Raw genomic sequence first — 27,973 nt, forward strand, 5'->3', positions numbered from 1 at the left:
TAGAAGAGAGTTGTAATACCGTTGCTACCCTAAAAAGCTTGTGATTATTAGTCTTACTAAAGACTTTTTTATAATGTTTTTTTTAACTCTTTGTCTTCTGTATGTAGTGATACCAAATCAAATCATATTTTATGTTGGAGGTCACCACAATCACTGCACTGATACTTCACGAAAGTTTTTGGAACAATCTTGTGGCTTATGTAAATGAAGAGTTGAAACAATCTAGCCGGTGAGGTCACACCAAAAGTGTCCTTACCGTATTCTGGTTTAAGAGTGTAGTGTAAACAAAGAGAGAAACTGGCTTTGACTTCTTTCGAGACGGGAATTTCTCAGTAATTTGTGCAGAATATTATAACCCGTTCGTAAACAAATTTCGGAAGAAGTGACACAATGACACTGGGATTGAAAACGTTAGTTTTGACCACTAAAAAGCCACGATAAAAATTTCAATTCTCGAGGACTGGCACTCAGGCTCATTACAAATTATTGAATAATTTATGACGATGTTTCCATCTCTGCCCACGTCTTTTCGTTACCGCAATAATGATTGTATCTGGAAGATTAAAAACGGGATTATAATTCCATAAAATCAAACAAGACAACTCGTTGCAATTACTTTTGTTTTATTTGACTTTTATTTGCTGTCAGCTAATTAACAAAACCCAAATTGTGAGCCACAATATATAACAATATATGCAAGTTAGAAAGATACAAATATTTCTTTGCAAAGGATTGTACCCGTGTATTGTGGAAAACAAAGTTTTCAAGAAATGTTAAGGCAAAATTCTCACTTTTTAACAGCAGATAGTTGGATGATGAAATGCGTGACAAAACTACAACATAGAAGTTTCGCTTGACTAAACCAGGTGAAGATCTAAATAATATTTACACAGCAAATTCTTATTCAGATATTATAAAAACCCCTTGAAAGAATGTAACACATGAAATAAAGAGAAACTTTGTCCAAATTGTAACTGTTACATTGCTAACATTAAATTTTTAAGTCTTGTTCCGTAAATAAATACAACGTTGAGATTATTTCAACGACTTTGATTTGCCTCGCACGCATTTTAAATTGCTAATGAGCTATGAAATTTAAAGGAATTTTTTCCTGTTTGCCTTATGTGTGTTTATTTAGCATATTGGCCTTGTTCTGAAAACTCCACTCTGTTGCGGAATTAGGACAGAGTTGTTATTAAACATTTTTAGAAGGAAAGTGGGTTCACCCTTTTGATAATTTTCTCCAGCCTGTTCGCTCTTAGTTCAGATAACGGCATGAAAACTTCTCCAATCACATAAACATTGTCTTGTACATGATCAAAATCCAACACCACAAAGTGCACGGTACATTCTCGCAGCTTATTGTGAACAAAACCAGGCACAATAAAGGTTTCGTTGAAAGCGGGGCTTGTTGTTCGAGAAATTTTCCTCGTCCACTGCCAGGACAACATCTCGGGCAAGATGCGCATTTTCACACTGCAGTTTGGCGGGCGGAGGAAACTCTCGTCTGGTGTAGAAATCCCAACAACTTGAATTACAGTGATGTGTAGTTCACGACTTGCCGTGTCGTAAAAACACGAGAACTCAAGCCGACATTCCTCCTCGCCGGTCGAACTTTTCTTTCGAAAGAATTCCTCTGGGTTTGGGTGAACTAATCCATCTGATTTTAAGGTAGTAGGCAAACTCATTCGCTTTGTTAGCTTGGGTTTGTGGCCACCGGTCATGGCCTCGCTCTCAAGACTTTGCGGCCTTTCGCTCCCGTCTTGGACATCCTCGCCGTCTTCGTCGATTGTGGTAATAGCGCCAGTTTGATACGGCCTGGTTATTCGAATTCTCTGTTGTTCACCATCATCTAGCTCGGTAATTTCAGGGTATGATTCCGCCGAGGACTTGGCCAACGTGTACACATTTGGCTGTACTTGAACTGGTCGTGTTTGCGCGACGAGAAAAGCACCTTCAGGACTACTCGCCGAGTAATAATCAATTTTCGCGCGCACATCGCGCGACTGTGGATTGTATGTCTTGGATCGTCTGGCGTAAACGAAATATCCAACACACACCACTATTGCGCCGGCCAGAAAACCAAGCACTGAGCCAAGAATCACGCCAAGAACACTCGAGTCCTGAAAACACAATGACGAATAGTGATTAGTTTAAAACTTTGAACAAGAGTAACTCAAGACTTTAAAAAACGCGAAAGTTTAAAAAGCCATTGTTTTAGAGTGCCTACCGTCATTTAAACTTTCTAAGTCATGTTTCGTTTTTCGCGCTGAAAAACGTTGATCTGTCGCGGAAGATTGAGCCGCCAAACGGGAACTTGAGAAATGAAGACGTGTCGACAACTCTTCTGACCTGGACTTTTCGCGGGGTCGAGGATTTTGATATGCTGAAGGAGTTTTGAATTTAAATAAAGCTAATTATAAAGCCTTTTGTGTCTGTCTGTCATTCACATCGTACATTCATCCGTGCGTAAAGCTCTGCTTGTTTGCTTCAACAGTGACAGTACAGTGGTTGTTATGCAAAACAAGCCCACTCGATTCGTGACACTTTGCGTCACAGAGCAATGGATATTTCATCCCGGAATAAATCGTATTTCTCTTTACGTAAATTAAACTATCATTCAATCAATGTCAAATTATGTTTTGGTCCCAATCTGTCTTTTCAACACCCTTTCCTTCTGTATTCTCATCATAAAATTTTGATCGAGTTTTAAAAGGTCGATGTCGTGTAAATAAAACTTCACTCCCGCTCATTTTAAAGTTGGTTTGTAATCCTTGAGTTTGCTTTTTCATCGAGTTTCGACGTCTTGCAGTGAATTGCTTTGTTAATTTATTTTCGGGTTTAGAAAACATTCCAAGCGAAATAGCAATTATCGTCGCAAAGCACCTGCCGGTAAAGTGCCTCTTTTAAAGTAAGAAACAGATAATAGGCGGTTATGTCATTGTTGTTGTCGTGGGAATGATGTATTCTTCTAAGCAACAAAGAAATTCAGGCCAAAAGTAAATGAACGAACATTTCTCGCGGGTCAATTGATCAAACGAATACACCTTTCTCGCAGTTCATTCAAAACAACAAACGCATCGCTCAATCTTATTTTTTCCGCGATGGCGTAAAGAGAACGCTCGGTAAAAGCATACAGAAGGCAGTGTTCGTTACTTACGTTCAAAATTTCTGATTTGTAGTAAATAAATTCAAGTTTCAATTTAGCAAACTCAATTAGTCCTGTCTTAATTAATTCCTTATTGAAAGGTATACAACTTTTTGCTGATGTGGTGTGAAAATTCTGTAAGTGCACAATACAAAGAACGTCTACACTAATTCCATTTGACGCAAACTGAAGATATTAAATGAATTCTTTTAAAAGGCACACTAAGTACGTAATATTGTTTGTCATATCAAGTTTTATTACTTTGCTATAAAGGTGAAAATCATGCTTAATTTAACGTACAGCTCGAACGGTTTACTGTTTTTGAAGCCCTTTTAGAGTTTTTCGGGATACGGGTTAATAGGTAAAAAATTAACAGGATACAGGATATTTGGGGGAAATTATTAACGAGAGATCTAGACCAGATAAAACAGGATATCGAGTAGCGAATCCTTAGTTTTTGCTACTTGAACTCATGGTACGGGATATTTAAGTCAAAAATTAACCGAATGTGGGATACTCAGACCACCCCACCCTCACCCCCTAATGGAGCCTCTTTTTCAAAGTTACTCATTCATTATTCAAGTTCAGTAATCCCATCATTCCTTGCGCAATAAGGTACATGAAGCGCGCAAGTCCTTTTAAACTTGTCACGCGACTTGAGCTCATCAAGAGGCACGTCAAGTTGACCAATGACTTTTTCATCTTCTCCGACACAAACAACGACAAATCGAAGGATAGCTCCCTCCAAGTCAACTGGCTTCACCCCTGATATAATAAAATGGTCTTTAAAATCCAGCTTCTCTGAAACATTCAGAGCTCTTGTTCGTCTCCATGTTGTGAATTTAGGAGATAAACAAACTTTTATATAAACCGTACTGTCTGTCGTAACTGTTTCAGTTGTCACACCTTCGAGACCTAGAACAGTGACGTAAAGCAAAGGCGTCCCAGAATCAGCTCCCTTATACAAAACTGAAAATTTAAGACTCCCGACTGAAGTTTCCTTGCCATTCGTAACGTTTTCTTCGTCAATACGATGAATAACATTGTGCTTGGAAGTTTCAGTGTCTTTTCGTTGTTGTTTTCCATTTCGCCGAAGTGCATTTAACAGTGTACACATCATTGTTGTGTCTTTACCCACTTTAAGAATGCGCTCGTCAAACCGTTTGAAGTGTTGCTTTTGTTCATCGCTAAAATCCATCTTTTCTGCACGAGCAATTGTTCCAATTTTACAACCTTTGTCGCGACTAATGAACAAGTTGTTTTTTGGTTCAACAAGGTTTTCCATGTCTTCAGTTTTCCACGTGGTCGTTTGATAGTTCTGTTTCTCTGTGGGGCTCACAGGTGCTTTGGCTGTGTTTTTGGAGCCACGCTTTCGATCAGGGGCTCTGCCGCTTTCAACAGATGTCTCTACACTTATAGCCCTTTTTCTCTCCATCAAAGACTTATCAGTGCTCAAACCTTCGACGTCAGATTCCACTGCAAAACTTAACGTTACACTCGATGTGCCCGCAATACTTTCATCCAGCGATGCGAAACCACTGGCGCCCCTAATTTCGCCCAAAGATGATTGGATACTGTTCATTTCAAGACTGTAGTTAGCATGCAACTGTTTCAGAGGCTGTTCTGCAAAACTGCTAGCACCTCTAGTGTTTAGATCATTGATCTCTTGAGTTTTTGATGAGCGTGAATTTCCAAAGGAGCTCGCTCCACGCTGTTCATTTTCACTGCACTCCGTTATCATAGAGACGCTTTCTTCTTGTGCGCAATCGCCAATTCCTTGATTATTCAATGTGTTGTAAGTGAGTGAAACTTGCGATTCACCAAACACGCTGGCTCCTCTCAATTCTTTTAATTCGGAATGTGTATCTTGCTTTTGAGTAAGCACTTGACTTCTCCTACTCTCAATCCCAGATTCTGGTATCGATGACTCAGCATTTCCCATTTTGTGGCAATGAACCGTGCATGTAGGGCCATGAATACACATTCCACTTGACGCGCGAAGAAGATTCAAAGTACTCTGTCTTCCGCCTTTTGTGATACGTTCTGTTCTTGTTGAATTAAGCTGATGGCTGCCTTTCGCAACTTCAGTACTCTCATCAGTTTCAGTGTCATCTTCAATTACATTCACTGGCGCACTACACTGGTCAGAGGTTATCTCATTCTGACCATACACGCTGCATTGGCCTCCACAAAGGCATAGTGAGCTTGGTGCTCTCACAGTGTCCAAGCAGCTTGCGCGGCCGCCGAGGTGGACTGGATTCTGCGCTGGAGCCAAATCATTGTCTGCAACAAGCTGCAACTTTTTCAACAGCTGTAAACTTTCTTGAAGTGGTGCTCGCATTTTCCTTCGACTAGGCACAAACTCTTTCCTTTGTGTGATTAAGTAATCTCTGCGACGCTTTTCTGTTTTCGCATCTGGGAATTCTAACGTTTGATCGTAAGCTTCCTCGCCCGTTTTGCGGGACTTCTCCACATCATGAAGCCACTTCTCCAAATCCATTCGCCGCAACGGACTTTGATTCATCTCTCGCATGTTCTCTGCAGTCAGCGGACCTGATATTTCTGCTGATGGAGTAGCGAGCCTTAACATATCACCACACGCTTTGCTAACGTCACTTTCGTTCTCCAAGGTCAAATTACCATTTACATTTAGTGCAATATCACCCCAAGTGAGTCGCTCATCGCTAATTCGAGCACCCTTCAGTTTGGTGTTCATTCTCCCACCCTCTGTTCTATGCATGGGACAGCTACAACCCCTTAAACACATGGAGCTAGGCGCTCTCTCCATCTCCAGCACACTTAATCGCCCCCCACCGTACACCCCACGGTCATAAGCATGTACAGACAGGCGGGTGCCGTCATTTAAAGGAGCTCCGCCTCGTAACCCAGGAAACTCTGCTTCAGCAAGGTCGAGAGAATCGTTGTTACTAGCAGGAAATTCTTCTAAGCTATCAATTTCGTAACTGTCTGGTGAGTTTGTACCAATGCCACTAGATGCAGCGCTATTTCGTTGCGTAAAATCATCTTCAACGACAATATCCTTGTTTTGAAGCGTAATAGTAAGCGAGCTTTTCTTGTTTACATCATCTTCATGTTCCGCCTCACTGTCCTTATCTTTATACGACGGATTGTCGTAATCTGAAGTGTATTCTCTTGCCGTCAAATGGATCGGACTTACTCCTCTCTCTGTCACTTCTGGTCGAATAAGATTTACTGCGCAAGTTTGCCCGCGTAATCCAGCCATATTGCCAGCTAATCCGCTGAGCGGTTGGTGCTGCGGTAAATCTTGATATTCTTTCATCACAGCATCAACAACGTCATTATTTTCTTGTTGTAGAACAGACGACGGCTCTGTCGCAATCTTGTCTGGTATGTTATGAAAACGTATTGTCCTTCGTCCATACTGCTGTTCAAATTTTCGTTTGAACCTGTTGTCGGACATTGTTTTAGATTTACTGAAGGATGTTCCGCTTGAAAACAATAATCCACCAAACATGAGCATAAGCACAGCGCCAATGGCAGGAAAAAGAAATGCTGTGACGTCAGTCGAGTTTTCCTGTGCTATGACGTCAGCTTCGTCAGGGGACTGGTCCGAGAGATCTGTAAAAAAAAGTTCGGTGAAATACTTTATTAGAGGAAACATTCAATTTCAAAATAAATCACTCCAATAATCGCATTCCATTTTGTCTTTGTTTTGCCTATATTTAGATGATATTATTAAGTATAGAATAACGTTTTTAATATCATGTTACAAACTACAGCTGATTGAATACAACATAACGGGATTGTACGGAAGCACAATGGACCGAGTTTGAAAATACATGTTTCCTCAAGTCTAATATTTCAACTTTATATTTAAAAGCATTAAAATGGTTCTGTAATAATATTTAAACTCTATGTTTCACAGAGCAGCAGCAATCATGTAACAATTACATATTAGAGGGTTCAAAATAAATATTAGTTCCCGGGTATATTTACCCTGAGCTTAAAATCAATTCATTTCAGGCTATATAATGTTTTAAATATTTTTGATCAGCAATTAGCAATTATCTAAAAGTGTTTTCCTGATCATATTGAAATTTGCTAATTAGATGATAGTTTAAAATAAAAGCCATCTGATTGTTATACCCGAAACATAACTCGGCTGATTGCCACCTGTCACTCCACCTGCCGTATCAGAACGGCACAAAAATTGTCAGGACGAAATCTTTTATTTCGTAAATCAAGTCATTGCAAATTGTTTGAACTACAGCATGAAAGAGGTGAATAAAAATGGTCAAAAGTCACATATAACCGAATGCTTATAGTTGTAAATAAAGCCTAAGAAATCTAAGGTAAACCAATTCAGTTCTGCACGTAATGCCGCCCTTTTGGGAAACCCCATCCCATGCAGGGCGTAGCTGCAAAAGCTCAAATGTACAAAGAAAATAATAGTATTTCTGTTGTTCTGTTTCTAACATGCTTTTCACATTAAACATCTGCAAGCAAATCTGTCGCTTAGCACCATATCTCCAAATTGTTTAGTCTCAGAAAATAGTTACTCGAAAGGTAAACATATGTATTGCTGTAACCGTACAACTCTAGTACTCTGAAGAAAATGTGAAATTTTCCATTGCAGGTTATTCTGTTTTGTAGCAGAAAGCTTGCAGAACCTTTCATGCAAAGCTAAGTTAGAAATGATTAAACTTACATAAAGGAACTTAACTGTCCAACCAAGGTGGAACAAAAGTTCAAGCAGCATTTGCACAAACAAATTCTTTCAGTATGGGATGCAAATTTTACAACGAATATAACGTTGTTCTAGGTCGAACTATGTACCCCTATAGCTTTCATAACATTTTACGAAGTAAAAGATTTAAGCAATACTTACTCAAAGCGTATTGTTTAGTTCCATTTGACAGTATTTCCATAATCCAAAGGGAACACCCCGTTAAAATTTCCGCCGTCCTCCTCCAGCATCTTCCACTTGAACTTCACCCCAGCAGTCACGTGTCGCGCGTGGCGTGAGAAAGGCACTTCAGAGTAGTTATGGCAACAGTGACGTCATAAACTTTGCTTTCATTTCCATCGTTTCCGCGCCAAAGGAGCACCAAAAAGTATCTTGCTCGCTCAGTCTTCTCTGGTACAGAGACGCTTGTCCCCGATTTTGCTAGTAGTGTCTCTTCCGAAGATAATTGAAATTCAAGAGACAGAAATCGTGTGATCTTTCATCACAAGCAAGTGTAAATGAAATAAATAGATCCACCTGTCTCTGTTCAATTGTTTAAGTGGTGATTTGAAGTTTGTTTTTTTTTCGGTAGCACGCTTCATGCGTTTTTAAATATGAGAGCCAAAGAAGATCATGTTTAACACCTCGAGGAAATTGGACCCTAGGCGCAGAGTTTTCCGTACGTTTTATGATAGTGACTAACTTAGACTGTATATTAAGTCTAAAGGCATTTGTATGTGTCTCAGTGCGGTTGCTCTCAACTCTCTCAGCGTGTAATATGTAAAGTCTGTGTTATTAAAGCTTTTTAGGTTAGTTCATGTAGCACCGGTTTCTATTCGCTTTGTAAATCTTGGAAATACCCTCCACATCGTATTGGCGCATTTCAGTGCACTTTTATAACATATTTGTAACATGCTACGTTCCTGCGCTTGAGATGAAAGCGACAGGACCCGCAGATCACTGCCGGTGGCCATGATGACGTCACTTCTTGTGGAAGAGGATCGATTCCTTTGTTTGGACGCCATGATGAAATGGCGGCAATCTCTAGATTCCCCAAGCATGACGCTACCTACTTTTAAGGGTAAGAAACGCTTGATTTAGCAAGCTAAAGCTAATTCTAGAACGCTTGATTTAGTTAGCGATAATTGTTTTGCAGAGAGTTTTGCAGAACCATTGCAGCGGCGACCAATTTAGTTCTAAACAAAGAAATATGGCGTTAAACCATAAAACCAATTTTAATTCTTTACTTTCCTCTCTTGATACGCTGAAAACCAGCTTTTAGGAGATGGTTTGTGATAGTTCCGAAGTCATAAACAGATATTTACTTGAGACTTTGAGTAACAATTCAAATAGACACTAAAGTAATGTATTACTGATCTCTAATCGTTTTGTTGCTTGGCCTTTGTTCGTTTTGTGCGGGAATTATTAATTATACTATATGAAGTGCTGCATTTAAGTTTATAGAGGAAAGTTTCCTTAATTTATGAAGTCGACGCCAATCTTTGACTCTCAACAAACAGTTATTGAAAATACTCTAAGACCTTTTTTTCATACAAGCGTTGTCATAGTTTTGATGGTTGAAGTAAGGAATGAATGCTTTCCAAATGAACTTGAGCCCAAATGCGGCATAGTTCAAAGATGAAATATTAAGCGGAGAAAATAATTTTGTCTCACTGAGCTCTCGAAATCAGCTGTAGCAGTCTCGATTTGAAGCAGTGTAGCAAGTCTGTCTGCCACTGCCAAAACATTTCACTACATACTGACCAATCATAGTGAGTTACTCGATTTTGGCGCCAAAGTGGATTTTATGAAGTTAGCGAATGGTAGATGGCGCTAATAGAAATAACGCTTTAGTGGCAGAAAGAGTTAAGAATAATATTTTGTTATCGAAAGAACGGTTAAAAATACACGTTGAGGAAATATGACTTACGAAGCCATCCTGGCACACACTTAATTTCTATCATTCTTTCCAATACTAGTCGGAGGACATGGGAGGAGAGTGTTTTTAAAGGTCTTCCCAGAAGGTGAAATTAAAAGTTGAGACAGAAATTTGTGTTAGTTCGGGCTGTTTTTTTTCCTTTATATCTGACAGCTTCCGAAGCTAATGTATGTTGTTAACTTGGCAACAGCAATTGAACTCTCCTGCATGCATGCTCAAAGCATTAATTTTAACAATTTACTTTCGAATATATTTTCCAATGAAAAGGGTAGAAAATTTCATTTGACATGTATCTCCTGGTCTGATATGAACATATTTATACAGTTTCACAAGTGTTTGTATTGGCTATCGTGTTATTGTAGCAATGAGTGACCGCATTCCACCTGTGCAAACTGTAAAACAATTGCCTCGGCCGAAAAAACTAACAAAAATAGACACGTTGATCTTTTCATATGCAAATGTAAATGATTATTCACAATGCGACAACGTAAATTTTGTAAAATTGTGAAGCATCCCGCTGAAAATTGGTCTTATGAAAATGCGAGTGAGATTCGATCATGAATTGATAAGAGAGAAGTGAATTTATACGCAAAGGCTAAAATTATATGCGATATACTGGCAATGTGCGAGGCTAAACTGCGTGTTGATCTCGACTGGTCTTGTGTGTACTCCAGAAAATATCATGGCACCTCTTCTGTCGAGCTCACAGCGATATTATAAATCGGCCAGAGCAGAAAACAATAACAGAAAAACACGCGGTAAGATATTTCATTACTGAATTAAGTTAACCGTTTCAATGTCATCTTTTCATCCGTCATTTTAGGTCCTTTGAATTTTCTCTCAGTCGCTTTGATTTTTTTTTTACAAGCCCTCTTCAAATAATTAGTCCGGGAATTGCAAATTCGGTTGCGTCGGTTGGTAAATGTGGGTATAAACTATATTTTGATTTATAATCTCAGTAGGAATGAAATAGCCATTTTATTGTGCGATTATATCGCTTATTTTCGTGTTGAACTGACCGATCACGATATATATAGCAGCTTGCAAAAACCGTAAAAACTTCAAAAACCTCTTTACACTTTGTAAATATGAAATATAATATAGGTTACCGACATTTAAATATTGTTGAGGGAATCCCAATATTCATTGTATATTTAACGCACAAACTTTTCTGCTCTCTCTTTTTTTTTTTAGATTTTGATCCTCGCAGTAAGCCACAATCAGGTAATTTTATGACGCGTTTTGCTTCTAACAACACGGGTTTGTTATGTCTCTTTGGCATCCTGGTTTTGCCAATTCTCATTGGCCTCGCTCTCGGCTACCTGTTTATAATTCTGGGAGTCAGCGCGTACAAGAATTTAACGGGTAAACGTTCACGAGAAAAGGCGGTGAAGGAAGCATCGGAAAAGATTCAAGTTGTTATGGGAGACAAAGTCGTGGATTCGTCCTTCCCTAAAACCGTTTCTTTGAACGTTCAAGAGACGAAGAATCGTAGTTATGGTTGTCCTCCGCCGACAAAATACTACTATCATCGTTTATGTAACTATTCTAACGATGTTGTGAATGGTGATGCAAAAACCTACATTGACGAAAGCTCCCTATCCGGGGAAGAGACAGATAGCAGGTCACGTGAGAAATCTCCAGTGAGTGCCCCGGATGTTGAAGACTCTAACTCTAGTACGCATGCGTCACTTGAGGATAATTTGGATAAGACTGAAGAGGAGGTCGACAGAGAAGAGAAAAGTTTTACACAAGACAAGGATTCTGGCGTTTCTGGGGATGAAAACAGCCCTGCGAAAAGAAAGAAAGCAAATTCTGGCGCTAATAGTCCAGCGACGCCTGAAAAGAAGAGATTAGATTTACCAGAAAGCAATTCAAGGGAGATAAACTTAAATGAAGTTGGCTTCATAGGTGAAGACAGAACACCTTCGCCTGACAATACAGATGGCAAAATTGGAAAGATTCGTTTCGCGCTTCACTACAATGTCGCTAAGACAGAACTGCAAGTGAACATCATAAAAGCGGTCGATCTTCCCATAGCTGACAATAAGGAAGGTATCAACCCTTTGGTGAAGATATCCCTGCTCCCGCAGCAATACTGTTGGCAACGCACCAAGATCATCGAAGGAACACCAGACCCTGTTTTTAACGAGACATTTGTCATCTCAGGTTTCTCAAAAGACAGAATCAAAGAATACGAGCTTAAGTTCAGGGTGGTGAATTTTCACGACAAATTGAAAGACCGTTATGGTGATGACGTCATAGGAGAGATCCTTTTCCCCTTGTCAGAGTTGAAGTTGATGGAAAACAGAGCCTCGTTCTCAATCACCAAATGGCTGTATCTTGCACCTCCGCATCCCTACGGGGTAAGTTGACTAGATCACACTGCAGCAAGGGTCTGAGAATGCAAGGCTCAAAATGTTGAGAAAGGACGGTCGAGGGAAGGGCAGAGGCTTACCTCTCAATGCTTCTCTATCCTTTTGGGTATGCGAACTATTAGGAAGAAACTGTCTTGTGGCCATTTCAGTTACGCTTTGTTTATCAAATTATTGTCAAAACTTATCTTCGTCCGTTTCAATTTAAGTTTTGTTCAATAAAGGGATGATTTATCGGTGACATTCACACTAAGACTGCCAGCCGAAGAAATTCGGCCGTGCAAAAACTGGGGACGAGTCGGTTTCCTTGTGTTCCGTCTTGTTTTACCGTAGTCAGCTTTTTCTGTTAATTGCCTGTTGCCTCTCGTTCGTAGATCTTTACAGAAAAACAGAGATTGCTCTTAAAGTAAGTTAAAACCACTTTGTAAAATACGAAAATTATTGAATTTCGCGCCTGCGACCTTTGACAAACCCGGTAAATTGTCCTTCAGATTCTTTACGTGTTTTTTTTTTTTTTTTCTCAAAATTTTTCGTCGGAAATCATTTCTTAAATTTGATATTAATCTCACAAACTCACATCTTTATTCTCTTAAATTTCAAGATGGAGGCAGACGACCTTGGAGAGCTTTGTGTTTCTTTATGCTTTCGACCAATCAGCGGCCGACTCATTGTAACAGTCACGAAGATTCGCGGCTTACCAAAGGCAACGGCTGACCGCACAGGTAAGTTACTGCGGGCACCTACGAAGGCATTGATTTCAAAAAGCAAAAACAGAATAAAAATAAAAGTAAAACTACATGTAGAATAAGATAACTTATAACTCCCCAGTCAATAAATGGTGAAAAATACAAGTCACATAACGATCGATAACGAATTGCAGACTTTCTCCATTTTACAATCCAGTGTCAATGTTCATAGGAAAAGTTGGTATGGTTGTGCAATAAGTGAGAGCCAACTTAATTTTGAATGCTTTTCCTTCTGCAGACCCTTACGTTAAGCTCGCCCTGTACTGTGATGGCGTCCGCTTATCCAAAGCCAACACACGTGTCAAAAGACGCAGCCTCAATCCGGTGTTCAATGAAAAGTTCAACTTCAATGTGTCCGCTGACCAGATATCTCTTACTACCGTAGTGCTCAAGATTGTCAATCATTCCGAGATCAATGTTGGCGGTGGGGGATTGGGAACGGTTATTCTTGGATTTGATTCGTTTGATTCTGGGCAGGAGCAGTGGAAGTCAATGATTGAATCACCGAGCAGACACATTGAAAAATGGCACAAACTGCACAAAGATCTGTACTGAAAATTCATGTTTGAAAAGGGCAATTCAATTGTTCTTACGAGAATTGTCTTATAACTGATTAGTTAGGCTGTAGTTTTTTTCCTTACGAAAAAGGTGATTAACTTCGACAGGTGTGCCTCTATTTCGCTCGTTTATAGCAATTTAATTCTGTATCAACTGTCGCAAACTGATCAATACCTGCAGCCACAAGTAAGGAGATAAACTGATCACAACTTGTAACCAATGGCAAGCACAGGAAGACGTCTAACTGGTGCAAAAGTGGGAAGTATGGGCCAGGAACAAGCGCAGGCAAACGAAGAAGTGGTGGCACGTAATGGCGGGAAGACTCACAAACTGGTGGCGTACGCTGGAAATATGGAATCCGTGTTAAGCGCGGGAAAAACGCGTTTACAAAGTAACGATTGATTATGGTTGGCTGAAGAGGAATCTTTGTTTTAAGCGGGTACATAACATACTGCAAGCACTGATTTTTCTTTCTTTCTCGTCTCTAAAACATCATTTGAAAACTGCTCTAATGATTCATAGTCTATAGAATATCTCTCAATCGACAGTACTGAGCACGAGCCGATAGAGAACTTTCAGTGTGGAATTGAAAAACCCTCTCAGAGAACTGTAATTATTGATGAGATACGGGGATTTATTGAGAACTGTTTATAACAGTGTAGGACTGGTACCAAGAAGAGGTTGCCAGCAACAAGGACTGATACCAATACAAGGCTTTCAGCTAGGCGTGGCAGCCCAGGATGTTAAAAAAAATTACCAAGCGTCATTCGTCCTTCGCGCTAACAGCAATTATAAGAGTTATTTCTTGATGTGTGATAGCTGTAGATAGGGTAAACGTTTTCAGCGCCATGTCACTTTGTCAGTTGTGCTGAAAATAGGTCACTTAATTTTGTAGAAAGAGTACAAAAGAATGGGACCAAAGATGACTTGCTGGATTATGTGTCTTTAATTCCTGAGAGTCAATTAACTGACATAGATTGTATAAATTGTGGCAAGCAACATACACTTCATTTACATTATATTTGACATTTACTGTATGAGGCACACTCCGGAATTATTTTAAATCGCAGCTTTATTTATGCGGTTAGTTCTACCGTCCACCCTAATCTAGACTACGAGTAGTCCCTCTTTCGCTTAGTCCGTCGAGCGAGACGTAAATAAACCGCGAAAAAAAGTGGCCGCGTGAAATCCTGGGGGTGGGACGCGCGCGAAAGGAGTTCGCAGGGAGTTCGCGCGGCTATTTTTTTCTCACGATTTTCTTTCACGTCACACACGACGAACTAAGTGAAAGAGGGACTACTCGTATTCTACACTAATACGTCACGAAAACGGAGCTTTTTGAAAACGCTCTTCAAACGGGAGAAATTTGAAACCGCCAGCTTTTCGTATTCGTGTAGACGGAAAACATTTTGAAAACGGAGCTTTTCGAAAACGATAGTGTCGCGATAATCATGTGATTTCCCTGTCTAAGTTTTCCTCCAACACAAATCCAAAATGACCGATAATTGCTGGTGTCCGGTGTAGTGTGGACAAAAAACGTGATGCGGGGTGAGGGGGGAAGGAAAGCAGAAAACCTAACAACATCCCTGTCAAAAAAAAATGCGGACCCAAACCTTACCCAAAGTTCTCATTACCGATAGTTTAGTTGAGCCTCAAACATCGATATTATAGGAAAACGGAGACGCTAAAGCACCAATGTTTCCAGAAACAATTATCAGGCAAAGCATGTTTAATTGGGTATTTTAATCCAGACCCTTTGACCAGGAGCATGGATGTCATGTGAAAAGATCCTATTAAAAGAGGTGCGTTGCATGCTTCGCATAACTTAATCTGTTTAATAAGGGAAACTTTACCACAATGAATAAATGGATGAACGAACGAACTAATGAATGAGCTAGCACAGTCCACACTACGGCGGAGAAATTTGAAGACGTAGCTTTATTTCTACGATTAGGCGTGTCGTCAATACCAATCCGTCACGAAAATGGAGCTTTTCAAAAACGCTCTTCAAACTGACGGAATTTTTCAACGTCGACGTTTCGTTTTCGTGTGGATGGAAAACATTTTGAAAACGCAGAGTTTCGAAAATAATGGTGTCACGATAACCATGTGATTCCCCTGACCGAGTTTTTCTCAAACAGAAATCAAAATGACCGGTGATTATGGCGTTTTTAAATTTCTCCGGCGTAGTGTGGACGGAAAGCATGTGATGTGTTTTCAGAGTTAAACCTCCGTTTTCAAATTCCTCTGGCGTAGTGTGGGCAGGCCTAATTTATTTGGTGCCAGATATGATTATTCACTGTAGCTGAAAGCTAATCAAGTTAAGTAAAACAGGCAATATTTACGCACATGACAGGGTGGGGATTGTTGCCTTCAAGGCTAATTTACCAAGACATTTGTTTCGGAATCAATTCTTCTTAATATTTTGTATCCCTAGAAGCAGCTGCAGGGTGAATGTACTCTTGATTATTCTTCTCAAAATGTTAATTCTCCTAACCAACTGTTATACTTTCTTTGTTAATGTCAGTTAGGAGAATTTGTTACAAAACAAAACAATTTGCTTTAATTAATATTCGCAAAGGCGACTTGCGACAATTTATTTAGTTTATAAAGAGAATTATATGTTGAATTGAAGTTGTTACCTGCGGAATGTAAGGTAACTGCTGGCATGGAAATTGTCGACTTTTCTCTCATTTGTCCGTGGTGAGAATTTTGTCTACTTCAATGCCTTGTTTCGGCTCTTCACCTGTTTGCGAGAGAAATATATTTTTCTTTATTACTCTCATGAGAGACTTAAAAGCCCTTTGGTGCTAAGATTGCTTGAGAATGTTTTAGAGCAAGGAGCCCAGAAGTGTGAACATTTTTTTTACATGATTAATTCACATTCTTTAATGTATTAAGACTATCCAATCAGAGGCCGAAGATGGCTTTTCTTGGTTTCTGATTGGATAGTACGAGAATGTGAATAAATTAATAGCGGTCACACTTTTAGCCTCCTTGCTGAAAAGGGCCTTTTACACTCTTCAGCGCATGGTGGTGATTTGATTTTTGGACTGATAGTCTATTTTTCAATGTTAGCTTTGTTGAGGAAAACCCTTTTCTGTCGATCTTGTGGGTAGTGCGAAAGTTACTGTAACCATGGTCACAATGTTTAAGAATTTAGTGGCGCGGTGGCCCATTTGAGTTGGACTACAGGTTTGGGCCATTGTGTCGTGTTCTTGGGCAAGACACTTTACTCTCACAGTGCTCCGCCGACTCGACCCAAGTATTTAAGTGGGTACCGGTAGATTTAATGCGGGGAGCGGGGAAGGTCACCCTATGATAGACTGCCACTCTATCCAGAGGGAAGGGGTAGAAATGCTCCTAGTCACCTAATGATGCGGAACCGGCAATGCCCTGACGCAGATGTTTTTATTCAAGAGGTTATTTGTCTTTTGTGGGTTTTCACAAGATATGTTGTATATTTTGTTCGAAATTTGATGTCTTCAGGAAGAGGGGGATGGGTGTTATACAAAGCAACTCGTTTACATAGGGCCATGATCAAAGGCGGGACAACGAAGTTTCCAAAGATTATTGGAAAGCCGCAAGAAAGATAAACTCCAGTTAATCCCAGGCGGTGCGGGGCACTTGAACTATTTCGATTGGTTACCCAAGCTTCCAGTTTCAATCTAAGTGTATTATCGTGTCGTAAATGCCAGGAAAAAAAAAACAAGATTTCCGTAAATAAATGTCCACGTGCAATTGCGCTGGAAAACGGCATCTCGTAGATAAAACGCCGCGACAGGAAACTCAAAAATGGGACAGGGAGATGGTCTTTATTTTCACTTCTTTTATTAGGACTATATTCTGATTTTATTTGTTTTGATGTGGTTAAGATTTAAAATCCTTAAGATGCCGCACAAATTAAGAAATTTTCTCAGTTACTAAAGCGCTTGTTCATAATTCGAGGTAATGCCCAGGACATGGAAGATCGAAACGCAGATTCTGAGAGAAATGAAAGTTTGAAACTTTTAGCCATTTTGTCATCACAGTTTTCAAAACCTAACCCTTAGAAAATTCAGTGCTTGAATCTTTCATTGTCTCTTCTCTATTCCAAAGATTGTTCTGCTGAATTGAGTAGTTCGTATTTCGCCTACCGTATGTTTATTTCTTTCCTGTTTAAAACAATCTTGTAGCTTGGTAAACAAATTGCACCCTCGAACTCTAGAAATTTTCCTCTCCCTAATTTTCGTGGCTAATTTTAGACCCTTCCCGCTGTAAACGTAGTCTAAAAGAGGAAATGCGCGGCTCAATCTTCACAAACTATTCTTTGTTTTCCGGCCTACCGATAAGGTAAAAATAGTTCCATTGACGTGAATGAAATAGTATTTACGTATTTCATGATAAAAGGTTTTGTACTGTAACACCCGCTGTCAAGTGTTCTTAATCAAAAGAAAAGATTTATAATTCAAACTTCCGTTTCGTGAAAATCTTATTGGATTTAGACGAACCGTAATGGTTTTATAAGCGTTTCACATTAACAATGATTTCCTTGCACTCATTTACTCAGTTTTAAGAGAGCAAGCATTTCTTCTTCAAAATCTCAAAATTGCAGGGTGGCATTGAAAGAAAACCTTACACAAATGCGCTCGCACGCAATAAATGGGTGTTGTAAGGTGTTTCTCAATCAACTTGTTTTGATAAGAATATGTCAATATTTTAAAAACAAGAAAGCACGCCGGACCGATCAGTGATGATCTTTCCTGATATAAACTTACACACCCTTCAAAATGAAAATGTTATCTTTCTAGAAATAGAAATAATTGATTTATTGACTGGTATATACAGACTCCCGTATGAGTAGATTGTCTTTGTACGAATCTTGTTTGCTGTTGATCCCTTTTGAAACAAAGAGAAACAATTGTAGCCGACTTTATTTTCATCTGGTAAACCACGCCAGTGTGGAAAGCGAAAATACCACCAACCGAAAACAGCTGAAAATATCTCTGGCATTTTGGGGCGATTGTTTGATAGACCCTTAACACGGGGCGGTGAAATGTACTAAAGGATAGGTTCTTATAAGATTGGGAAGATATCGACGGTATAAAACCTCTAAGATAAAAATAATCGAGGGACAAGCCCTTTATTCACTCGCGAAATACCTCAGCAGGTCGACAAGGTGAGATACCGGTGTACAATCCATGAATAAGCAATTATCTCCGGCAGATGAAGCAAAATTAGGAAGGAAGCGTATGGGAAGGAAGGTATTATAATGCAAACGAATTCATACACTGGGGTCCCAGGTCCGAGGTCTGACATTGATCGAACTAGCAAATTCAATCCTTAATGAAAACAGCTTTTGATCTGAGACACGATGATGTCTGTTCAAAATCGGTGTAAAATATTTAATTTCCAGATTTTTTCTCAAGAGTACTTTACCCCCAAGAGCGCAAATCACAATGAATTAATCGACGGATGTGGAGACATTTGTTTGTGCCCCTGAAAACTGTTACAACCAATGTACCAGATGTCGTTTTCAATTTCAAAAGTTGAAATGAAAAATAGCAAAAAAACAACGGTATTTACTATAGATAAAGTGTAGTGGGAACACCACGTATAACAGTGCCAAACAGGCTGAAAATGAAAATGGAAAATATTGGGCCATTGAATAGGATGTGAAAGTTGAAGATCGTTTTTCTAAGTATGTTCTTGGTGAATCCATTTTAATCTTTGATATGGAGAAAAGACCCCATCTTGAAATTGAGTGGAAGACAGTAAGGTCATTAAGCCACTTGTATAGAGTGGAATGAAAAATGAGAACACAGAAAAATGAAAAAAAGTTTTAGATGACTAGAGTAAGGTTTTTGTTTCAAGATTCCCCATTGTTTAATTTCTCAGTAGTATGTTACAAAGTCAAAATGCCCTACCAAATCCTGTGATCAAAACAACTTCATCTATTCTTTTCCGTTAAAAGATACTCAGCCAGCGGTGAAAGACTAGTTTCTGTATCACTATCCAACGGCTCCTGCTCTGTTTAAATCCAGATTGAGATCGGTTCAGTTACTTTATTTAAAAGAATGTTAACTGTACCTAGCACTGTACTGATAGAAAAATACTGGTTCAACGTAACTTCTTGGGTTCAGATCACTTCAGTTTTGCGAGTATATCGTTGGTTTTGGTCATTTTGTTGGAATCTACATACTCGTTTTGTAGGGACTTGTCTTTCCGCGATGTGAAGTTGTATTTTGTCCCTTTGTTGTGTTCTGTTGCTTTGTTCCGACTTCTAACGCTTTGCTAGGTTTGGCCGCTTTGTTGGGTTCTCTTTCTTTAATGAGAGTGCGTTCCTTTGGGGTGATCCGGATCCGGATCAGTGATCCAAGATCACTCGGATCATGGTACATCAAAGGAACCGCCGAATCCACTCTGGTCACGGATTCATCGGTTCCTTTGATGCACCATGATCCGAATGATCTTGGATCATTGATCCTGATCCAGATCATCCCAAAGGAACGCACCCTGAGTTCAGTCGCTTTGTTGGGTTTTCTCAGCGTTTGTTGGGTTCTGTCGATTTGTTGGGCGGTCTCGGCGCTTTACTACGTTCCTTCGGCGTTTTGTTGGGTTCTCTTTCTTTACTGGGTTCTGTCGCTTTGTTGGGTTCTGTCGATTTGTTGGGTTGTCTCGGCGCTTTACTACGTTCCTTCGGCGCTTTGTTAGGTTCTCTTTCTTTGCTGAGTTCTGTCTCTTTGTCGCAATCCTCAAACCTGACCGAAGAAATGCTTCCTCGCTCCAAACTAGAAATGGTAAACGCAACCGGGGGGAGTTCAATTCTTGAATAAGCTACTTACATCGTGTCTATCGTCCGGTATGTCCGAAATCTGTGACCGAGAAAACAAGAACGTTGAAACTTGTTGTGAAACATAAAATGTCAGTGAGTTATAATGTCTGAAAGATATCCTTTCCCATTCGCTATAATCTTTGAAAAGATGAGTATCACGAACAAAGCAGACTAACAAGAAAAAGACGGAAACAACAAGGGACCAACTGGAGCTATGGTTTAAAATTAGCAAGAATAGTGGAAAAGGTTAAGCGAAAAGTCAGCATTGAAAAGGATCATAAAATTCACAATTTAATTAGTGTCTAGTCAACAGAAACCCTGACACATTTTTGTTAACAATCAATCCTGGAGAACAGAGGCACGGGTTAAAAGGCACAGATGGATTTTATCATACACAACTCCTCCCAGAAAAACTTGAGTTTTCAACACGCTTCTCTCTCATGTCTGTCGGGTAAGATATCAATACGTATTGCACAACAGTTAAATATGGCTTCTTCTGCTTCGAAAAAGTTACTTATAAATCTAAACTGCCATCTAATTGATATACACAACAGAATGCAATTTATATGTTATCACCAAGGAAAGCAAACGTGGGATCAAAACATATTCCTGCAGCTAAAGAAACATCCAACTACCATAAAGTCATCTGCCTAATGAAAGAAGTTATTTTATCTTTCATTACTTCAGATACCACAATCTGGCTGTCTTGAACGGCTGTTCTCACAGCTATACAATTTTGAGCGTTTGTGTCAAGACTTCGGGTGGTTAAAACGAGATTTAAAATGGGCACGTGACAGTGTTTCTTCACAAAGCAACAACTTTTATGCAAATAATATAATAATGGTAATTTTTTCTTCTTTTCTTCATGGCTTATTCACATTGGTTAATCAGTGCCTTTTTCACATATGATTTCAATCGACCTCTCGTTTCCTTTTCATCGCAAGATTCTTGTATTGACAGAGTTCAGAGCTAGTGCCCCATTTTGACGCCAGCCACTCGATCTTTGCGTGGGACATTTTTGCCACTTCATCAATTCGTTTTCTTTTAATCTTTCTAACTGATAAGGCCATTGCTCCAATTTTCTCTCGTAGAAAAATGCTTTTTATAAAAGATTGCGGTTTTGGTCTTGGCTTCTGTCCTGGCAAGCCTCTCGTCGACTCGATTATCTCTTGAAATGTACCTAAGTAGCCCGTGCCTAAGCAGCTTGCTGGTGCTCCATCTAACGACGAGTTCATGTGCATTGAGATGGGTTCCTCAGTTGAGTCTCATTTACAAAGCTATGTATAGCTCTGAGTTTGTGGTTGCGACTTAATGATACATATTGGTTAAAAGGTAAGTGTATGTGGCTTAGAAATGTCTTAGTATTTAGTGTATAGAAACTATACTGGAGCACAATCTTTCCTGCTTGTTGAGGGAGAGATGCAACTGGATACAATGAGCTACAATTAAATGCAAACCAATCACTGAACCACAAACCCATTTAAAACGCCGAACACAACGTGGAAGCCTCACCTTGTGACTGAAGTCTATCTCTTTCGATTCAGTGCTTCAATGCTCCATTTAAGCAAATTTAAGTTTTAAGTGAATTTCCCAATCTTTCATTGCGATTCTATAATATTATCAAAGACCCTATTGTAAGAATACTCGCCCTCAAAGCTAAAGGCCAACCCTTTGTTATTGTTATAGAAAATCTCGCCATTAATATAATTATAAACGAAATGTTGTAAGGATGGTTTGCTAAGTGTGATTGAAACAAGTCACGGTTTTTTTCTTAACTCAACTGATCAAATGCTCAAATTAGAAGAAATTTACGCAGTTGTGAGCCGATGTGAGTTAAAATGCCTGATAAAATCAGGAGATGACTAAAACGTCGTTAGTGGTTGGAACGCAATATTTTAACGTGGTTGCTTTAATAGGCTTTAGGCCCATTCTTGAATATAATCTTCTTTAAAGGTGAAATTCTGACATCGTATGACTTATTCTTTTTGCAGACGATGTTACATGTGTTTACTCTCACAAAGATGTCAAAACTACCTGAATGAGACATTTTGTATACTCGCGATTAGAGCCAAAACGAATTTAAAACGAAAACGAAGAAGTAGAAAAACCGAAGAATTAAGGATAAAAGCAAACAATAAAGAGATTAGGGAAGTTGAATCAACAAGATTTATAGGGATTACTGCAGCAAATCAACGATCAAATTATCAATAAGTGTATAGTTGCGACCATAGTTAATAGAGGAGAATGCTTACGAAGCCAGGCAAACATCAAAGGAGCAAGCAAAGATGCCAAGACTTATGTTGGAAGGTCCACGACCGTGCACAATCTTTTGTTTTGCGTTCATACATTATGCATAAGTTACGTAATCAAAACGTTTCTGTTGGTTAGTTCCTCGGTCAGTAGTAAACAACTATTGTATTTTGTGCACGGTCAAGGCCAAAAAAGAGAACAAAAACGTACAACAAAGAACTTTGTCGAGTTTCATAACCATTCCCCTATATTAAAAATGGTTACGACACACTTTATATCTAAAACACTGAAAAATTCTTGGTTTACCCCGACAGGAACCTTTCTATGCAGTCTAAATGTTGAACAATACTTATCCATGTTACAGTAATAAAAAAATTGATGTACGAAAAGAGATTGTTCACCGATACTCTCCCCTTAAAACCCAGAAAGATCAATGGAAAGCTGTGTTATTCCACCAGAATAATAATGTCTTTGTATTTATAAAAAGATATTATTCCTGAGGCAGGCTGATTCCTGACTTTAAGAAAGCATATGTTTCTAATGGTCGCTAGGTTAATTAATTACATATCAAAATCAGTTATAATTTGTTATTAGACTGTTCGCGTGCCTGTTTGCGCTGGTTTGCCCCGGCTCGCGTCAAAGTCTTTTGAACAAATAATTCATAGAATATAAATTGTCATTTAAGAGTTTGTTTTTGCAATTAGATGAATCGAAATGGAGTTACACAGTTGCCGCAGGGTTGAGGGTGATATCAAGAAACCACAGACTGAATTTTTGCACGAACAATACAAGGTCATACGATCGATATTTAATTTAAACAAATTCACGATGTACTTATGAGGTTTACTTTACTATTAGACGTTTGGTGCATTTTTGAGAAGTTTCTCCATACAACAGACTTAAGACTGTAATATACTTGGCACTATTGAAAAAGCCTAAATGATCATTTACAAGCCTCATATCAACAAGAAGTGAAAAGAGTAAATGAATTAATCTCAAGATTATAGTCACGATGTCTGTAAATTAATCATTTAGACAAGCCTTGTTAATCTTCATCAAATTCCTCTCCTGTAAAAATAAATGTCTATATGGAAACATGACGAACGCTTTCTTAAAGCTGTAATGTGGTGTACAAACCACATATTTGACTGGTATAAAATGCAGCATTCCCCATTAATTCGAGCGATCCATTGAAAATGCAACATAGTGCCCTTTTAATACAATTTGGAACTAAAGAAATAAAGGATTTAAGAGTTATTGACACTTAAACTGGGGGATTGAAGGAAACTTAATATTGTATGATCCACAAATGTTAACCCTTGAGGAAAGACAAGTCTGGGCAACAAGGAGCTTTTTGTACTTTTTCACGCAAAAAGTAAAAAAAACTCATTTTCATGCAACTTGTTTGTTAACACCGTCTGTTTTCTGTCCTCTTAGCTCAATATTCAAAACATTTCAAGCTAACAATATCAAGGGTCCCTTCTTAGTAATCTCTATTCAAATTGCTACATACGGTTTTAACTAATTGACATGCTTTTTTTGCAAATAAACACCCCCGCCCTTCCGATCAAGCCGTCGACGAAATCACGAAATATCCGTTTCGGACAATCGGTATTCCCTTCGCGCGTGCACATGTCAGTTGATATGAGAAATATTCCCCGGATCTGTTCCCCTTGATATGGATCGCTTTGTTGTTTCAATTTTCCGGAAGCGAGACCTCTGCAAGAAACCAAGGTAAGATTTTGAACTAAATGTTTTCGAGACTGAACAACCGATTGATTGCGTAAGAAAAAATTCAGATCTGCCTGCTTCCAAAACATGTCTTGTCAACACATTGCTGCCAAACTGACCACATGGTCACGTAGGCCAAAAATCCTGAACTTTTTATATTTCTGAGATTAAAACACATTATACTATTTGAAGAACAGTTTACTTATATATATTGTAATGAGACTGGCTCGAATTCGATGAATGTTTAAAGGAATTGAAGTAGCAATCTTTTGCATCGGGGTAGATTAATCCCTTAATTTGTTGACTTGTTGCTGTGTAACCTTGCCAATCCTTCTCTATTCATCCCTAAGCAAGTTGGTTTTCAGCCCCGGTTTTTAGCCGAATTTAGTGGGGAGTCGAGATTTTTGTACCAATTCATACAATAGTACTTCACTCGAAAAATCCCGGTTTTAGAGAAGTTCTCTTATTCTGCTTGGAAATTATAAACTTAAATCAAAACAAAGCCTTCCCGAAAGCGGAAACGTAATCTGTTAAAGCAATTTTGGAGTGTCGGAGGCTGCGAATTGAATTTTCTTCGACGTTTTTCAAATATAAAAGACGGACATTTTAATTCACTAGTTATTCAGCGTGTCAGCTCAACGTTTTGACGTTCTTTGACCAAATGATACCCTTTTAAATAGAGTGATAAACTTGTGATCAAGCGAATTGAATTAGCAGGCAGAATTTTGGGGGAAAAACTCATTCCAAGTCAGTTCGGAATAGCATTGAATGCTTACCACCTCACTGATTTTCCAAGACATGCAGCATGACAGAAATGAAATAGGTGTACTCAATTGTACGTACTAATATATCAAGACTTACCAGCTAAATGTAAGGGCAGAGAGATTTGCCTGAAGATTTCAAAGACGTCGAGGGCCACAAACAACGAAACAAAGTTTGTACATGGCCGTTCATAATTTCTCTACAGCTGTTCTCTAACGCTCGCATTAATTCGGCGGTCGCGAATTCTTCAGTTTCAACTCACACCATTTCCAATTGCCAACCTAAATTCAGTTTTGCTAAACATAACAGTCGGTTATAAGCAGAGCTTGATAGTGGGCAATATAGACTTAAACATTCTACTTCTTGGAATAAAATTGTTCTTATACTAGTAGTAGTTCTTCACATTTTTAATCAAGTAATGTTTGTTTCAGTCCACATTATGTGTGACAGTTACGTAATCACATGAAGTCGGTTACTGCCAGGACAAACTTTATTGATAAGGAAGGTTGGTCGACGTAAACACAAGAGTGATTTCAATACTTCTCCCAGAGACTCACTTCAACCAGCAACGAATGGAACTGGCTAACTGCTTATGGCTAGTTTAGTTATATAAATCTGGCCTGCATAAGCCAATTGACCTCTAGGTTAAACATCACTCTAGCTAAAGCTCCATCGAATACAGTTTTGCGCCAGTCATAGCCTTTCGAATTGATCGAGCTTCATCCATCCATTCATTCTGTTAACTCACCACTCGGTTATTTCCTCAGGTGAAGAAAGGAAATCCTCAATCAAGAATCTAGTGCCCGGCGACCAAACCATTTGTCCGTGCATGGATTATTCCTGTCTCCTGACTAACATACAGCGAACTCAACTGAGGAAGTTTGTTTTCAGGCAGGCGAAACCACAAGCCTGGAAGTGGTTCCGAAAGTCCTCCGCTCTAAACAGTGAACTGCAATTCTTCGAGGAGGTGTCTTGAAAACCAAAACCTTTTAAACACGGACACAAAGTTATTGTTGTGGTTAAATTCCTCAGCCTGAATAGCTTTATGAAAAGGCTTTCTATCTTAATAGACTTTACAAACATGACCTCACTTTAACATTTCTCAGAATGAAGACAGAGCGATCGATTTTCTCCGGCAAATCTTGTATTCACGAGAGACTCAGCCGGTTTCAAAGGGTCTAACAATCTTAAAGTAAGGTAAACTTTACGGTTGTTTCGTTAACATTAGGCAGTTTGTAATTAGACTAGTTAGGATTTGGGATCAGAAACAGGGGCCACGATTCACAAGGGCCCTTTAGATTAAGTTGTCTCGTAAGTATTCTTCGACTACAAAAGCTTATTCCTACGAAACAATGCTTAGGATGTATTTTAACTTAGAGGAGAGCTTCGTGAAAACTGGCCCCAAATTTCATAAGTTTAGTAATGACACTGAGTGCATTTGTACTGCAATACAATAAATTGGCCTTTATGTCTTTCAACTTCTGAGAAAGGCGAAGTGCATGTTTCTATGCTTTAGCAAACAAGATCAACGAAATTATTTAAAATTAACTCTCGGTTTTCTACAATAGCATTTGAATGTGTAATTCAATCTTATAAGCACTCAGGTTTCTTGAATAAAACCCAGGAATTTCTTGCCTATTTTTTATTTTGAATGATCGAAGTGAATACATTGGGCACTGCGTATATTAAGCATCATTCTGTTATTGAATTTTGTTCGCTAACTGAATAACTGCGACTACACTCTTACAAGTCTTTAAATTCTAAATCAGAGTTAACTTTGTCCAGTCTTGCTAACAAGCCATGCTGGCTAACCAGATAAATAGTTGCATTTGAGGCACTTTGACAAATAGCGAAGATATGAAAGCATGCATGGATCGATCTGGTTTGCTTTCAACTTATGCAGCTATGTTGTCTTCTTAAAATTTCATTTGCTGTTTTAATTAATGATACTGAACTTACATTAATTGTAATTGTTTGCTTCACCTGCTGAAATTGCTATGTTAACGATTAAGACAATGAGAAATTTAAGTTCATAAATTAAGTAACTTTTGATTTCATTTGAATGTCAGGTTGATGGAACAAGCGTTTTCATCACAGGCGACTGCAGATAGAAACTTATCATAAGCGAAAGGAAAGGTGAATCTGTAGCACTTGATTAAATAAATTAATAGACTTAATTTGCCTTACTTACTAGCTAGTCCTGAATCTTTCAGAGGCAGTTTTGAGGGAAAAGGTAGCTTAATGCAGATATCATAACTTTTCAGTTCAATAGTGACCAACAGTGAACAACAGTGAATAGAATCATCTTTTGAAGAGTCCACATATAAATGAAGTCCGGACAAATTGATGAGCTCATTTCTCTAAGTGCAACATTGAAGGAAACAAAATCGCCCTACATGCACTACAGAGGGGCTAGTGAAATTCACGACTGAGTAATTGTACAGTAGAAGAAAAAACAATAAAAACACGAAATTTAAATCAATTTGTGTTTGTTGCTTGTCACAGTTTTTGTTTGCCTGTTTTCTTCAGTGTAGTTTTTATTATCCTTCCTCTTTAAGGGTTTTTTAGCAAAGTGCTTCAGGAAAAACACGTGTAGTTAAATAAAAAATTAAAATATTCTGTTAAAAGCTTTCGTATAAATATTCCTGATAGACTACAGCCTAGCTAACTAGCGGTATCATTTGGTATGTCTAACTACAACTTCTCCGTTCCCATTTAATTTAAAACAATAAGCCTTATACATTAATGGGCTGATGAACAATCATAGAAAATGACACCAATGTAAAAATTCGTAAATTTACAAAATAACAGACTATAGTTTGATTGCAGATTATAAAAATAATTCTTATCAACCCGATGTTTCAGAATTAAGGCTGAGGAATCCTGACAATAGTTTTAATACTAATCGGTTTTTTACCATTGCCGAAGCTAGTTGTTCAACT

The 27,973-nt window shown here is 38.8% G+C and overlaps 3 protein-coding genes and 3 long non-coding RNA genes across 7 annotated transcripts; 3 read left to right on the forward strand and 3 right to left on the reverse strand.

Moving 5' to 3' along the window:
• Positions 1-606: 606 nt before the first annotated feature.
• LOC110068890 (synaptotagmin-7-like) lies at positions 607-2,487 on the reverse strand. Its single transcript, XM_020776309.2, has 2 exons — positions 2,231-2,487; positions 607-2,123 (listed from the first exon to the last, which is right to left on the reverse strand). Exons 1-2 carry the CDS (start codon positions 2,234-2,236, stop codon positions 1,206-1,208), a joined length of 924 nt encoding a protein of 307 aa, XP_020631968.2. The 5' UTR covers positions 2,237-2,487; the 3' UTR covers positions 607-1,205.
• A 1,142-nt stretch (positions 2,488-3,629) lies between these two features.
• LOC110068886 (uncharacterized) lies at positions 3,630-8,058 on the reverse strand. The gene is made up of 2 exons (XM_020776304.2): positions 8,019-8,058; positions 3,630-6,748 (listed from the first exon to the last, which is right to left on the reverse strand). The coding sequence occupies exons 1-2, from the start codon at positions 8,056-8,058 to the stop codon at positions 3,723-3,725; spliced, it is 3,066 nt and encodes a 1,021-aa protein (XP_020631963.2). The 3' UTR covers positions 3,630-3,722.
• A 373-nt stretch (positions 8,059-8,431) lies between these two features.
• On the forward strand, positions 8,432-14,400 carry LOC110068804 (synaptotagmin-1-like). Of its 2 annotated transcripts, none has more exons than XM_089295906.1 (4): positions 8,432-8,937; positions 10,990-12,161; positions 12,772-12,892; positions 13,155-14,400. In XM_089295906.1, exons 1-4 carry the CDS (start codon positions 8,829-8,831, stop codon positions 13,469-13,471), a joined length of 1,719 nt encoding a protein of 572 aa, XP_089152032.1. In that variant the 5' UTR covers positions 8,432-8,828; the 3' UTR covers positions 13,472-14,400. The 2 variants fall into 2 exon arrangements, with proteins under 2 accessions (XP_089152032.1, XP_020631872.2); XM_020776213.2 differs by lacking the exon at positions 8,432-8,937 and adding an exon at positions 10,026-10,553.
• Positions 14,401-19,314: 4,914 nt separating this feature from the next.
• Positions 19,315-22,272, reverse strand: LOC149107537 (uncharacterized). Its single transcript, XR_016209037.1, has 2 exons — positions 21,801-22,272; positions 19,315-20,328 (listed from the first exon to the last, which is right to left on the reverse strand). It is a non-coding gene; the product is annotated as an uncharacterized LOC149107537 (long non-coding RNA).
• Positions 21,285-22,927, forward strand: LOC149107538 (uncharacterized). Its single transcript, XR_016209038.1, has 2 exons — positions 21,285-21,620; positions 22,280-22,927. It is a non-coding gene; the product is annotated as an uncharacterized LOC149107538 (long non-coding RNA).
• A 1,034-nt stretch (positions 22,928-23,961) lies between these two features.
• On the forward strand, positions 23,962-27,513 carry LOC110068879 (uncharacterized). The gene is made up of 2 exons (XR_002298830.2): positions 23,962-24,272; positions 25,799-27,513. It is a non-coding gene; the product is annotated as an uncharacterized LOC110068879 (long non-coding RNA).
• Positions 27,514-27,973: the final 460 nt, after the last annotated feature.

This window comes from Orbicella faveolata, unplaced genomic scaffold (genome assembly GCF_042242905.1).
Source record: "Orbicella faveolata isolate gen_17 unplaced genomic scaffold, um_ofav_v1 contig_26, whole genome shotgun sequence".
Taxonomy (NCBI): Eukaryota; Metazoa; Cnidaria; class Anthozoa; order Scleractinia; family Merulinidae; genus Orbicella; species Orbicella faveolata.